We start from the raw sequence: 15,296 nt of genomic DNA, 5'->3' as shown, positions 1-15,296 counted from the left end.
GCAGGACCGCAGCCTGGTGGGGAGGATGCAGCTGCCGTCCCCGCAGGTGGGCTCGCTGCTGCCAGTTTCCGCAGGGCTCGAGGGCCTGGTTGGGGTGGCAGAGTCTGTCGTTGGCCCTGACGCTTGTCTCCCTCTGCCCTTGGGATCGCAGCCATGGAAGAGGCACAGCCTGCGCTCCCCTCCGCGCACCGCCGAGCCGGGGGAAGGAGGACGCGGCGTGGAGAGGAAGACCTGAGCAGGGAGAGGGGGCCAACGACAGCTCCCCAGTGACCTCCACCCGGGAAGGGAGGGTACAAAAAAAGACAGCAATCAGACTTTCAATCCGTAAATACCTCCCTGCCCTGCCCACAGTAAAATCCTCACTCGCCCTGCTCCAGCCGCGTGGTGTGTTCCTCCCCTCTAGGGGACACTGCCCTTTCGCAAGTTCCCTGTAAAACGGTGCCCGCTACAATGCTGGTGAGCACAGAAAACAGGCTGCAAGGCAACACTTTCCTGCGGCCCTGGGAGCTGCCCAGCATCCTGGGAGAAGTGCCCACCCCCAAAAACACCGTGCCAAGCCATAGGTTTGGAGAGGGAAGCCTTTGGGAAGGATCGTTCTCTTCTGCCGTGTTTGCCTCAGGCTGCTGGACCCATGACCACCGCGCTGAGAGAGGAACCATCTAAGCTCCTGCTGAATGCCAGGTGGTTTCGCTTCAGCATTCAAGGCACAATTAAGCAGTACGGCCAGGCTTGCAGAGGTCCCAGCTGGGTTTCCCTTCCTTTAGCTAGCCGTGACCCATTAGCCCAGCATGGATCCAATGTGCACTGAGCTTATTGCAGCTTACCAGGCTGAAATCTGCCATTCTTTGCAGGGAAGGTGCAACCAATAGAATTGACCTACAGTCCTCCACTTTGAGTCCCAAAGACTAATCAACATCACTACTGAGTCCTGGTGCCCCTTCATCAATGTGGAAGGTGGATATGATTTGCTGCATCATAAGAAGAAGAGGGGTGTAAAGCACACAACATTGGCAAGCTGTCAGTTAAGATCCCTTCCGGGGGGAAAAAAAAAACGGAGCACGCCACAAGCATGGAGCCAGCGCTGCAGAAATCCTTGCAGCCGTTCAGCAGCTTCCTGCCCTGCTCCCTCCTCCTCCCCTCAAGAACTGATTTGCAAATGTTCTGGTAAGGGATGCAGCAGCTCACAAACCCTCTCTGCAACAAACCTAGGAGGATTATCTTTACGCTAAGCCAAAAGCGCAAAACACACTCTGGCTGTTAACACTCAGAGCACTACTGAGATGGCCTCATTACCCACAGCACCAGGGTCTCATGCTTTGTACCCTTCCTGCTCTGGTGCCCTGACAGGGCTTGCCCCCTGGCCCAGGCTCTACCCAGCACGACGTGGCCACAGAACGGCCCCAGTGAGGTTTGCAGGCAGGGGGTGCTGCAGGGATGCAGAGCAGGTACCAGGCTCCCTTGCCACCCTGCCAGGGCCTCCCTGGGCTGGAGGAGCCATTCTTGCATCACCGAGTAGGGGAAACACACTGTTAGTTCAAAAGAAGCGAAACAAAACCAGAAGACTTACAGAGAGCCCTTGTTCCAGCGAGTCTGTGTTCACGATAATGGGAGCAGGGTTGGCCTGTGAGGAGACAAAAGTGGGATGTCACAGAGCTGAGCTACGAATCCAGCCCTTCACAGCGCAGCCTTGCCCCTCGCCTTGCACCGGGACCCAGCAGGTCAGGCAGAGGAAAGCAATTCAAGAAGTGCTCCACAGTTGTCCCTCCATCAGGGATATATACTGCCACAGCACGGCTCCTCAGCCTAGTGTGGCCCCAAACACACCCTGTGGCCTCAGCTGCTGGGAGACTGGGAAGACTGGAAGCTCCCCCAGCCTCAGGCCAGAATCATGCCAGCACCATAACTTCCTTTAAATCCACATTACTGAGGGCTTAGCAAATAGGAGGGCTAGGGAAGGAAGTCCTGAGGGAGGGATATATTGTCAGCAGACCAACCCTGAGGGCAAGTGCCAGCAGTCTGCCAATTTAAGCATCTGCTGCTGCCCCTCCTAAGCATGAGACCATCATGCTCTGGGAGACCAGCGTTCGCTCTGCCTTCCTCATCACCCTTGGGGCAAGGCCTCTGCTTGGCACCCTTGCGTTGTCTTCTGCACCTCCTGCCGTGCAGCCATCACCTCTCTCTCGCAGGGCTCCTCACACGTCTCTCTCCAAGCCTTTCTCTCAATCCCCCCACGCAGGCTTCCCTCTGCCCATTAGCTTGGTGCACACTTTACCGCCTCCCTTCAATTTGGCTCCCTTTGGGAGCTGCTCCCCCTTAGACCAGCAGCTTCTCCAGTCTGCCTGCAGCTCCGCTCTGCTTCCAGCTCCGTGTCCAACCAAGTCAATACTAATGCTACGTGATGAGAGTGGAGGCAGAGCTGGCTCCGACGCCGCTGAGACCATCGGAGCAAGACGGTGGCGAAGAGACAGCCTCCGGCTTCGGGGCGACTGATTGCGCTCGGGGAGAAACCACGCGAGGCTGCAACGCAGGCAAACAGGGGCTGGCGCAAGGAGACGCACAGGGAAAAACGCACGGCAGGCACGAGGCCCTAAAGAGAGGGGGAGGCTCTCTGGGGGAAGAAGAGCCATAAGGGCTTTTAGCCATAAAGCTCAGAGGAGGAGACCCCGCCGCAGGCCGGGCCGAGCCGAGCCGAGCCGAGCCGAGCCGGGCCGGGCCGCGCCGGAGCTGTCCAGCGCCGCAACCTCCTGAAGGCGCCGCCGCGGCCCCGCGCCGCCCCGCGGGCGCCCCTTCCCCGTCCCAAGCCCGGAGCGGCCGGCGGAGGGAGGGAAGGAGGGAGGGAGGCAGGCCGGGGAACTCGTTTCTTTATCGCTTTGCTTCTGCACAGGAGCGTGAAGGAGCAGGTGCAAAAGATGAGACGCTCAAGCCTCATACAAGGCAGGTTATTTCTCGCTGGCGCACGAGGGCATGTGGCGAGGCGAAAGCTGGGAGGTCAGGGGGTTTGCGGGATTCATGACGTTATGCCAAGGCTCACACAGAGAACGGTAGCCCGAGCTGGAATAGGAAATGCTAAGAGGCATGAGCTGCAAGGGGAGGTGAACCCTCTGCCTTGAGGCAGCAAAAACATCAGATCCAAGGGAGCAAAGAGGAGCAAAGAAGTCAAGGCGCGGTCAAGTGTAGCAATTAATGGGAACCACTGTCCGTCCAGCAACGTGAGTGGTTGGACTGCATGGCTGGATGGCCTCTGTGAGTCTACTATGCTTTTCTCAGGGGCAGACTGCCACCTCACTGCCCTCCTCTGGGTTTATATGCCTTCTCTTAACCTCCCAGCAGAGACTAACCTCCTCATATAATGCAGAACAGCAGCCTCCACCTCCTCCTGTTTTAGCTGAGTGTATTCCCAGACTTTTCACTCTCCTAGTATCATAACTGGGAGAGCTAGCAGTCAACAGGGCTGTGGTTTTGATCTTACCCTGAAAGGTTCTCCTCTCATAAGGATGGAGATAGAGGTAGTTAATTTGATTTATTCGGATGCTTTCTGATCTTTCCTGCAGCTGTAACTATTGGTTACAAAGCCATAGTTTTTATGGCAATTAATTCGGTAGCTCAGGCAAATATGACCACTTCCAAGAACTCCTGCCAAACTCCTCCCATGCACGTAAGAGAATCACAGTTTTTAGGTCCAGTGTCTTGGGATCTCCATGGCCCAGAAGCAGTGTTAAACTGGGAATATCCCCTCTCTGGCAGTACACAGCCCTTGTATTTAATCCAGATAATTTGTGAGATAGCATATATTAAACCTGGCACTGGCTTTTATTAGTCCCCCATGCAATTCTAGGAAGGGATTCCACATTTCAAGGCAAAAAAGAAGCACTTCTACTGCCAGCAATTAACAAATGGTGGATGTTTGAACCGTGGTGTGCCAGAGGCCAGCTTTGATTAGATGAGTTTCCAGGAAGATGCAGAAGAGGCAGTCTAAGTGAATGCAGTCTGTCGTGTGCCCCATGATTTATGACATGAATTCAACCCCACAAATGATGCTTTGGATCCCTCCCAGGGAGAAGTGCTACATACGATTATGTTATAGAGGCTCTTGCAGATCCAGCCTGCGTCCTCCAGTGAGCCCCATTGCAGTCTCCTTCTTGAATTACTAATAGCCCACAAATCACACATTGCATTGCCTCACTCGCACAGCGGTGAGCCCTAAGGACATATTTCATCTAGCCTGCTCACTGTGCACTGAGCATCCTTTGCAGTCATTCCACACTAGTGATTTTTACATCTCAAAATACTGCTAGGAGCACAATTTCCCACTCAGGCTCCAGATGGGACCCGGGAGACGCTGAACACGAGTGGCTGCTTAAAACAAAGTCACACATGGTCAGAAGGAATTCAGACCAGGAAATCCCTGTTCGCTTCCTGTGGCCAGCTATTCCAGTTACTATACGAAAGGTGTTTGGATGTTATCTCTGACTTCCGCTTGCAAAGATCCCAATGTTTGCACCTTGCCTGTACTTCCACTGAGCCAGACAAGACCAAACTAGGACTCAGAGATGGACTGAGGGCCTGAAAATGAAAAGTCACTGCCTTCCTCCATCAGGCACCACATGTACTGAGCCGTCTGCTAGCCAGAGGAGGAGAGAGAACATTATTATTTTTTGTTGGGCAGGAATGTGCTGGTGAATTAACCATGCCCTCAACTCTATAGGGAACGGTAATTCCTGCCCTAAGGAGCATGGGGTTGTTGCATGCAAGGAGGAGAGGGAACAGAGCGGTGCATTCACGTCACATTCAGGGGGGGCTTCCATCTCAAATGCTTCATCACGCTGTTATTCTTTACCAAGTCCTGTCTGTGCTGGGAGCTGTACAAATGGAAGGAGAAGAGGTCCCTGCCCTGCAGCACTCACCCACATGGCAGAAAGCCCACTCAAGCCCAGCGGAGCTGGAGGTGCCCAGGACACCCTAAATCAGGCAGAGGTGCAAGGGGCTGCACAAATCCTTGGGCTCACTGTCTGAAGGCTGGAGGGAAGGCATGACTCAAGGAGGGCTTTGGGCAAGGGGAGAGTCCCTCCACATACACAAAGAGACTGATATAGGCTCGAGGGAAGAGGGTGCAAAGCCAGAGCAGCAGAGGACAGCTGTTGGGAAGACCTGGGCAGCAAGGGAAGCTGAAGAGAGCAGGGGGCTAAAGGCGGTGAGGTTCGAAGGGCAGGACTCAAGGGGCTGGCTCCCTGCAGAGCTCCAGAAAGAGCACAGAGCCAGTTCAAAGGTAGCTGACACCGAGGCTAAAGCCAGGAGGAGGCTGCAGGTCTGTGTGCAGGGCAGGAAAGACATCTCCTCTCCTCACCAGCCCACAGCAACGCCGGGCTGCAGTGATTCTGCGGCTTCTGTGCAGCCTGTGCAAGGAGCAGCCAGCTCAGACACACCTAAGGGGCAGGATGTGCCCTTTCAGAAACGCCTTCAGATGCAGCTAGCTATCACCTTTGAGCAGTCATCTGAGAGAGACAGCTACCATTTGGGCTGTGTTTTGAATGGGTGACTGGTCTCATCAGCTCAGGGTCACTAACGTAAGTCACCTGCAGGCAGCCACGCTCCACCTATTTGCAGCGTATCATCCTCTCGCTTCCATTTCTATTGCTATCGTCTGATAGGACAAAGGTAGGATTGTAAAACGTGAAGATTTGTCAGAATTTCCAATCAAAAGAAAAGCTGCAATTAAGGGAAAATGGAGGAGGTGTCTTAGCTTGTTTCAGAGGGAGCGAGCCCTGTCCTGCAGCATTTCCAGGAGGACTGCTGCCGTGACGGACACACCGAGAGCCAAGCGGGGAAATTCTGAACTGAAAGTTCAAGATATTCTCCCCGCAGCCAAAATCCCAAAGCTTTGTAACAGATCCACATCCTCCACAGATCCAGCACAGGGGCCAATCCACAGAGGTTAGGGGTCTCATGTACCTCCACCAGACAAAATAAATGTGCTGCAAACATCTGAGGCCTACAGCAACCGGCTTGTGCCCACATACAAAACAGCTACTGTCTTCACCAGCAACAGGGCTGAAGCAGGAGCCTCCAGGGCTGACAAATCCCAACCTTTAGGCACGGAGCAGGTCTCTGCAGGAGGCCTGCATGCCCTGCATGTTATGCGCAAGGAGATGTGCAGCACAGAACGACTATTTGTCACTCTGGGCTAGTGGATAAGAACCAAAATACTGACCTGTGCTTTCTTTTTGCAGGTCTCCCAGATTGGATCAGAGTGAGAGTCCAATCTGTCTTTTAATATCCTTTGCTTTATATCATCTCAGGTGTAACTAGCAACACTCAAAAGGAAATGGCTCTGGAGATAAGTGCAATTCAGTCTTTGCATGCTTTTAAAAGCTCTCAGGGGCAGGGGCCAAGCAGGGAGATGCTCAGCAGAAGGCATCTGAACTGGGTGGACATGCTGGGCTGCTTGCAGCCCTGGCTCCACCTGCTTAGTTGTTCTAAAAGGGTGTAAAATCATAGAGAAAACTCTGCATTTACAGCTTTTAAAACAGCTGCTCAGTGGCAGGACCCTGCAACGCCGGGTGCTAGGTGCGAGCGCGCAGGTACTGCGCGGCGGCTCCAGCCCGGGGCCGCCGAGGAGCGGAGCGTGGCTCCCGCGGCAGCGCGGTGCAGCAGGGTCGGTGCTCGCGCGGGGAGCCCACTGCTGGGAAGCGCCACGTCCTGCCGCTGAGGGGAGCCGGTTGGCACCGAGCTAACGAATTAACATCCCACGAGTGAGCCCAGGTCCTCGCGCAGCAACACGCCCAGCTGCCTTGCGCTCTCCACGGCTCACCCCGACGCGCTGATCTGTTCTGCACCAGACTTTCCTGCCCTTCTCACGGATACTGTTTTTGCCGACGCTCGGGCTGCCTGCTGCACCAGCAGAGAGCCCGAAATGTAGCTGCCAAAAACATTCACTCCCAAAACACCTGAGATGACACAGTTCCTTCACGGTGACCCGAGCGAGACCAGGTGCCACTTCTCAGTTTGAGGCAGGGCAGAAATCCCTCCGGCTCTTTCCCACGTCCCTCCAACCCTTGAGGGATGTGGATGCAGCGCGCCGGGCTGCGGAGGATGAGCTGTGCCAGGTCCTGCTCCGTGGACCAGCCTGGCTGGCTGAGGGCCCTGCTCCAGCAGCCGGCCTTGAGGAGCCACCTTGCTTAGACCCAGCAGCTGCTTCTCCCAGGCGCTGGAGTGCCTTCGGCCGGGGGCGACGCACAGCCCTGGGGCGAGAGCCCGCGACGCGGCCCCGGAGGATGCCGCGAGGGGAATCTCTCCGTGCTGTGACGTGCGGTCCCAGGGCGCTGCCTGCGGTGGCACCTCCGCATCTCCAAACAGCGAAGGGGCGCCAACTCGTCTCCGTGCTGCAGCGCTCCCAGACCCAGCCGCAGGACCGGGGAGCGTCGCTCTCAGAGATGCTCCCCACGCGCCCTGCGGACCACGCAGGGCTCGGAGCCTCCCCCGGGGGCTGCACGCCCACAGGCCTCCCCCGAGCCTTCATCTGGCGGCGGCCTAGGAACGCCGCTTGGCCGGCCTCGTATTAAGAAACGATGCATGACACATCTCTTCCTGGAACGCAGCCTGGCTCCCCAGCTGGCCCTGTGGCAACGCACGGGCTTTTCCAGCATCTCGGTATTCAATCCGCCCTTTGGCCTTCCTGCCTCTTCACTTCTCGGGGGAGAAGTAATACACTGCTGCCCGTGCGTGGTGCCACGTCCCCCCGGCAGCGTCCCCGCAGCGCGCAGGGCGCCCCATCCGTCCGCGTTCCCGCGCCGGCCACGCGCGCAGGGGCGGCAGCAGCAGGCCTCCTCCCCACGCTTCGCTCGGGAGATTGTAACGCCTGGTAATTAAAGGTCTGTGGTCACAAGGATCGTTGGCAAAGCTACTGAAGTGCCTAAAGTTTAATGTGAACACAAGCAGCTACTGAGGGTTTGGTCTTTGTTTTGGTGCCTTTTTTTTTTTTTTTTTCTTAAGAGTAAGCTTAAATAGGGACTGGAAAAAGCCTTCACTCAGCAGGGAAGGAAGAAAGCTTCCCCAGACAGAAGCCCTGTGGACTCCGAGTTTCCATTTCGAAGCCATTAAGGCCAATGTGTTCATACTTAAAAGTTAGACATCCTGTTCCAGGCTCAGGCCGCTAAAATAAGTGACCCAATTTGCAGAGGTGCTGGGCTCCAATAGCTTCCTTTTGACTCGACGTTGCCAAATAAAATTGACTCAATTCCTTTTTTTCCACGAGGAGTTATTATCATCTGAAAGACTCGCATGCTTTTTTCCCCCCCTCAGACAAATACATACATACAGAGAAAGAAAGAGTGAATAGGGACAGTATTAAAATAAAGATTTCTCTGGTCTTTGGGATTCAAATACCCTGTTTTCTTCTCTTCTCCGATTTCCAGTGCACATCTAGCTACAAAATGTTAAGAAACATTTTTTCTGTGGTGTAAAAGCAAACCAAGATCCATCAGCAGGGCCTCAAACTAAATTAGAGTTACTATGAGGGTGACAAGGACAGCGAGGCCTGGTCCAGGGTGCTCCCAAGAGCCCCGTTCCAGCAGAAACCACTACAACCCCCAAACCGCCCTTCAGCCGGCCACTTCCAAGTGCACTTCTGCAGACTAAATGCCAAACTACATCTCAAGCTCAGGTATTTTGAGCTTGTTAAATGCTGCCTTAAGGGTTTCTCTCCACAAGTTACTGATCCACGTTCATCCTATATTGCCCACTTTACACCAAGTGCCCTCGAGGGATCCCTGTGTCTTCACGCTTGTGCGTGTGTGTAAATGCCAACCACCGGCGCTCGCACAAAGCGTTTCACCTCTACCCCTCACACCACCTTACAGGCAGAGCGAGGGTTAAGCATCTTTCCCAAACTACAGCCGAGATGCTGGCCACGAGGAGCGATGGGATGATCAGTACCACTGGGAAGCGCGTGCTGCATCCCAGCCCAGGCCACTCGACACCCCGCGGCCCCCGAACCGCCCTACGCACCCGCCGGGACTCGACCCCGAAGCAGCTCAATGCCGGCTCCGCTTTCGCCCCGGAACCGCTCATCAGCCTCCTGCACAGGGCCGAGCACTCGGGGTGCCCGGCACTGAGCAACGGCTGCAGCTCATTAAGGCCTGATTAGTCTTAATCACTTCCTCTGTCTAAACGAGCATCTGCAGTGAAGGGAGGAGGGCAGCTCCTCTGCTACGACCACGTCGTCGTGCCAAGCGCTGAGGGCTGGAGCTGAGCGACGGACCCGCGGGGTCCCTCCTCCCTCGAGCCCGCCCCGAGAACAGCCCCTGGCAGAGCCTGGCCAAAACCCAGGTGTTTGTCACCGATGGGCCTGGCAGGTCCTGACTATGTGACCGGCCCTCGAAAAAGAGGGGGACCGACTGGGTCGAAAGCCCAGTGCGTGGGAGCATGGGGAGCATCCCGGGCAGGGGAAGGCACCGAGGCCGAAGATCTTCCTGTCACCACCAAGCTCTTCATCAGGAGCGCCCTGCTCAGCTTTTGCCAGATCCCTGCTGAAACCTGCCCGTGCCTGATCCTGGCTGCTCGCCTCCTCCTCCTCGTGGGCAAGACGGCAGGGCCGCGTCCTCCCATTTCCTCCTCAGGTAGCGCTGAGGGTCTCCCCTACCCACGTGGCTCAGCCACTGCCTTTCCAGCAGCCATTCTCAGCGGTTACGGCTCTGCCCCAACTGGCTTGCAAACCGGCTCTGTTCCCGGGGTCCCTGCATCACCTCTACGGCCCCCGAGAGCAGCAGTGGGGAGCAGCACCGCGCGCTGCAGCTTGACCATCTGGGCTCACCTGCAGGCAGCAGCCGATAACTCGGCCCGAGAGCAGCTCAGCTGAGTCCTTCAGCTCCCCTCTCTAATGCCACCTTCATCCCTTATGATGCCACTTATTAATATTATCGCTTTGGAAGGGTCAGCAAACAAACACGCAAACAAACCAAAGAATTTACATGGGAGCTGTGGGCATGGGAGCATGAGGGCGCACGGGGGCAGCAGGGACCGCTGGTATGAGTTGTCCCAGGAGGCATACAGGGAGGAAGGCCACCCTCGGAATGACTTTAGAAAGCACTAGCAGGACCTCAGTGCCAGCTGGGCGGCAGGAAAGGAAAGACGAGAGCGATGGCCTCGCAGGTCTGCAGGGCACAGAGACGCGGCTGTCCATGAGAAAGCTGGGGTGGGGAAGAAGGAGAAAAGCTCAGCTTCTGGTGATACTGATCAAAGGTGATGGCAGGATCACCAGAAGGAGATGCCCAAGAAGCAAGCTGAGAGGTGAAATCAGATGGAAGGAGATATATTGGGAAGAGACACACAGATTTACGCCTTGTGAGCGAGGCGGTGAAAAACAGGTCTGTAGGAAGAGAATAAAACTCTCGCGACAAGGGAGCAGAGTGAGAAGAGGAGTGATGGAGAGGGAAGACCCTCCCGGGACTCCGGCTGACGGGAGGACACACTGGAAAAGACACCAGAGATGGAGGGGAGCCAGCGGGAAAGCCAGCAATTCCCGTGCCGGGGCAGGGAAGGCAGACGCGGCTAGGAACAGAAATGCACCGTGTTCAGCGAAGGCGGCAGAAGCGACGGGCAAGTTTTGCTACAGTTGCACCCACATTTAGGTTGCCAAAAATATCTTTCACAAATGGGATGTCTTTAATTAAAGAAAAGTCTTTCTGTGCTCCTGGCAGAGCCCCCCCCACCACGCAGGGCTCTGCACAGACCCGGGGCAGCCTGCGGGGGCTCTCTCGCGGGGTGGCTCGTGGCTGTGGCGGCCACCAGCCTCCCCTCGCCTCTGTCTTGCTCCCTCCCTGCGTCGGGCAGGTCGGGCAATGCTTTCATGATTTGCACCTCCACGTCACAGGTGCGGAGCAGAGGAGGAAAACTGAACCCCCTTCCTGTTTTGGCTTCCCTCCTTCCCTCCAAACACCAAGACCGCCTTCCTCCTTTCTCCTCCTCCACCTTCGAGTGCAAAGATTTAGCTAATTTCTTCTATGAATAGCACACGAGTAGCCATAGCAACATCACCCTGCCAACCTCACCACCTCCACTGCCTCCGTGTCCCCGGCACCCCGTTCGCTCTCACCCACCCTCGCACCTCCCCTGGGAACATCTGGGGCTGCAGCCCCTTTCCCGCAAAGCAACCTCCGTTCAGCTCCCAGCCGGCCCCCTTGGCGCTCACCTCCTTCCTTCCCGCCATGCCCCGGCTCAGAAACGCAGTGCGGACGGGGGTCCCCACGTCCTCCCAAAGGCTCCCGGGCCGATGGCCAGCCCCAAGGCTCTTCCCATCTTGGTCTCCCATGCCCCAAGCGTCAGGAGCCCCAAATCCTGACCTTGCTGCACCCAGTGGGAGGCTCTGGCAAACGCAGGCGCTTCCGCCAAGGCATGCCGCCCCATGCCCACCTACTCCAGGTCATTCCCCCAGGCACGGGAGGAACTAAACCAAGCAACATTTGTGCATGGAAAACACCACTGCCCTGCCGTTGGTGAAAGGGTTGCGAGCCAAGATGGGCAGCAAGGACACCTTTCCCCATGCTCCACCCAGGAGGTCTGGGCAGGGGCTGGGGGGGCAGCATGCTCCAGGGCACTTGCAGCCCCAAAACTGTCAGCGGTCAGCTCCGAGGCTGCTCTAACCCAGCCCACGTCCTGCTGCGAGCGCCCGTCCCCGCAGGGAGGAAGGGGCCGCGGGACAGCCGGACGCTGCAGTCCGTGCTCGGCGAGGGCGTTTCAGGCCAAGCAGGGCTGGCAAACCCGAGGCAGCAGCGAGAGGCCGAGGGCATTTCCTAACCGCGTGCCGGGGACCGGCCAAGCCCCGGCCCAGTCGACGCTTGGCCGTGCCCGTCCTCAGCCCGGTGCCTGGGGATGCGATACACCGCGGGGCCCCGCGGGAGGGCAAAGCGCCGGCTGCTGCCGATGCCCCCGGCCCCTCCGCCGCAGCAGGAGGAATAGCCCCGGAGCGGGGGCTCCCACCCCGCCGGTCGGAGCGGCCCTGGATGGAGCAGCCGGGCGTCTCGGCGCTCCTCTCCCGGGAAGCCGTGGGCGTCACTGTGCAGGCGAGAGGAGGGGTTTCCAGCACTTCGCTCCTCTCGCCGCTGCGGCTCAGGGATGCTTCCCTGTAAGGCACTGCCATTCCTCCCTCAAAGCAGGGAGTCCTCTGCTCACCCCAGCCTGGCACGGGAGGACTCGCGTCTCCGCCAGCACAGCGAGGGGCACCTGGGAGAGCGCAGGGCACGGAGCCGGACAGAGCCGGTGAAGGAAACAACGGAGAGCAGCAAGGAAAGCAAGTGCATGGAAAATGAACTAATAAATAGGGGACAGATGAGAGAGCAAGGGAGGAGAAACAGAAGATCTAGAAAGGGAGAAAGAGCAAGGGAGAAGAAAAGCAAAGCAAAGAGAAACAAGAAACCCCAAGCTCAGAAATTTCCTGTCTCCCTATGGCCAGGATCAGGGGTTCTCAATTACTGGCATTGCCTGAGCAAGCTAATTTGTGTCCTACAGAAGGGGAGCGGGATGAGGAGAGAAAAGATGGGTCGCAGGAGATGGGAGGAGGCACGCATTAATGCTGGGACTGGGCCGTGCTGGGCAGCACGCGTGGGCATGCCTTGCATGCGGTGTGTGAGCACGTGTGATGTCGGGGAACATACACCGCCATATGCAGCCGCGAGCACGTTTCACATGGCAGAGCGTCTGCACACACGGACGCCCCGGCACATGCACTGGGCATATTCTCCTCTGCTTGCATGCAAAGTGGAGCAGAAAAAGGCTCTGACGGGAGATGGAGGAGCTCCCAGAGAGGTGAACAGCTCCGCTCTTTGTACAGGGAAACCTCTTGGCCCGCTCTTCCTCCTCCTCGCTTTGCCTGCGCATTCGTTTCCACCTCTATTGTTGGAAGTGCTTCCAGGGACATGTATATCATTTAAAGGGGCAGTCCTGCATAATGGCAGACTCGCTGTTATCCTAACGCTGTCGAGGACCGAGGCGCTTCCTCTTCATTTCCTGCACAAAATATCAGCTTTGCACCTGCAGCATCCAGCCAATTCTACCCTGAGCATGACATCTCCCAGGCTGCCAGTGCCAAACCAATCTGCCTCCATGCAAGCTGTGCACAGCTGTTTTCATTTCACCACCTTTTGTCCCTCTGCCCACAACCGGACGGTGAAGAACATGGATTCCTAAAGGCTCCGACACCTTGCACCTTCGGAGCAGAAGGGGAGCTTTGCCGACGTATTCGCTGCAAAGCTTTACCCATTGCACATATTTGCTACACAGCAGGGAGCAATCCTGTCTTCTCCGATACGGGCAGTGCACATACCACACACACGTCATACTATACATGCAGAGCCCACCACGCTCACGTAGCCTCACACACAGGCATCGGCCTCGCTGCAGCTGGGGATGCCGGGCGAAGGTTTTGATTTTTTTCAACCTCCAGAAAGGCTACGACCGAGCAGAGATTCACAACTAGACTTTCCAACCAACGCAACCCCTAGGGCTCCGAGGCAGCACCACAAAGAGACAATGGTTTCTCTTCCACCATTGCAAAGCATGAAAGGCTCCGCTGCCCAGCCTGCCACGGCAGTAATGCAGCTGGCATTTCTCCCCTTCCATCCTGCTTGCAATCATCTTACCAGGAGCCCTGGGCTGGTCCTTTCATGCAAGCAGGAGGGGAAATGAGGGAACAGACCTGCTTCGATTTCTCTGCTCCCATCCAGCTCCCAGGGCTCAATGCACTGGATGGAGCAAAGGAAAGAGATAGCAAAGGAAAGATGAAAAACGCTTGCAGTCAGCAGGCAAGAGAGAGACGAGACCGATTTTGATGCAAAGGGCGGCAGATAAACAGACAGGAACCAGGAACAGGCTGATAGGAAGGTGGCTGGGGTTTTGGGTGCTTTCTGTAAACATCATCTGAGCATTTCAGCTTCGATTCAGATTAATTCAACCAGAGCTACAGATTTAGACAGTAATGAAGAAAAACACAGGGAAGGGAAGAAGAGGGTTATGTTTTGTGAGGGGAAAGGAGGGGAGAGTTCCAGTTGATGCCTGTGTATCTGCCTGCATACGGCATCTTGAAATAATAATTAGAAGGATCAATAAGAAAACATGTGAGGTTTGAAGATAATGAATGAAAGAGTCAGAAGCAGCAAATTGAAATGCCTTTCCCTAAAGCTTGGTAAATTGTTTTTCAGGCAGGGTCTAGCCTCCATTTTAATGCTTTGCAAACAGCTCCAACCATTTTCTAAGCTGGCTTGTGGGTTCAAAACAAGAATGGCCCCTCCATTTAGAGGGGGGAGAGAGCCCCAGCCTGCGGATGGGTCCTGAAGGAAGACACGGACGAAACGGACGCGCGTGGGAAGGGATGGAGGCAGCGCAACGGGGCAGAAAGCACACCGCCCGCCAGCGAGCGGGGAAGGGGTTACGTAACCACCGAGGGGAGCAGGGACCCGGCGGGCAAAGCAGCCGCCCAAGGCGGAGCGGGCGGCGCTCAGCGGGCAGCGGCTCGGCGCCCGGCGAGGGCAGCGCGACGGCCGCCTCGACGGGGCTCCCGCCGCCCCGCGCCCATCCCGGCCGCGCCGCGGCGGCTCGCTCCCGGGGAGCGGGGGCCCGGTGGCGGCGCAATCCCCCCCCCCCCCCGGCGCTGGCCCGTACCTGCTCGTACCAGTCGCGGCTCGAACACGTGCACTCGGGCCACCAGCCCGGGCCGCTGCCGTTCACCTTGGGCGCGCTCTTCCCCGGCGGCGGCGGCGGCGGCGGCTTGAGCGCAGCAGCGGCGGCGGCGGCGTCGCGGGCGGGGGGCCCCAGCTTGGCCTTGCCGCGGGCGGCGGGCGCGGCCCCCCCCGGCGCCGGCAGCGTCTGCGAGCCGTAGCCGCCGTAGCCGTATTGCTCGTGCTGCCACTCGCCGTACGAGGGGGGCTCCATGCGCCGCAGGGCCGCCATCCGCGTCACCTCGTAGCACTCGGGGCACTTGCAGCAGTGGTGGTGCTTGTGCATCGCTGCCCTCACACCATCGAGCCGGCAGCGAGGCGGGAGGCGGGCGCGGAGGGAGGGGAGGGATGCGCGGGGTGGGGGGGGGGGGGAAGGCGGGCGCGGCCCCCGCCCCGCGCACGCGGCGCGCCCGGCCGCGCGGTTACCTCCGCGGGGCCGCGCTCCGCATGGCCGCGCGGTCCCGGCGCCGCTGCCTGCGCGGGGCCGCCGCCGCTCCGCTCCGCTCCGCGGCACCTGCGGCGGAGCCGAGCATCCTCCTCCCTCCTTCCCCCTCCACCCCGACCTCCCCGCCGCGGCCAATCCGCTCCCGC

General features: G+C 57.8%; 1 protein-coding gene across 6 annotated transcripts in view; it reads right to left on the bottom strand.

Moving 5' to 3' along the window:
- Positions 1–15,053, bottom strand: part of DLG3 (discs large MAGUK scaffold protein 3) — a 61,122-nt gene extending 46,069 nt beyond the window's left edge. For 4 of the 6 annotated variants that reach the window (XR_011143559.1, XR_011143560.1, XR_011143561.1 and 1 more), the window contains exons 1-2: positions 14,650–15,053; positions 1,568–1,621 (exon numbers count right to left, since the gene is read on the bottom strand). Coding sequence is in view for 3 of the 6 variants with exons in the window: in XM_068957581.1 (XP_068813682.1) it covers positions 1,568–1,621; positions 14,650–14,991 (396 nt within the window). In the remaining 3 variants the exon portion in view is untranslated. The remainder of the gene's footprint in view (positions 1–1,567; positions 1,622–14,649) is intronic. The other 2 variants (XM_068957582.1, XM_068957583.1) reach the window with 1 other exon arrangement.
- Between the last annotated feature and the right edge of the window lie 243 nt (positions 15,054–15,296).

The sequence above is a fragment of the Struthio camelus genome, chromosome 11 (assembly GCF_040807025.1).
Source record: "Struthio camelus isolate bStrCam1 chromosome 11, bStrCam1.hap1, whole genome shotgun sequence".
NCBI lineage: Eukaryota > Metazoa > Chordata > Aves > Struthioniformes > Struthionidae > Struthio > Struthio camelus.
The sequence above is the reverse complement of the archived record's forward strand: the minus strand, read 5'-3'. Positions and strand labels throughout refer to the sequence as shown.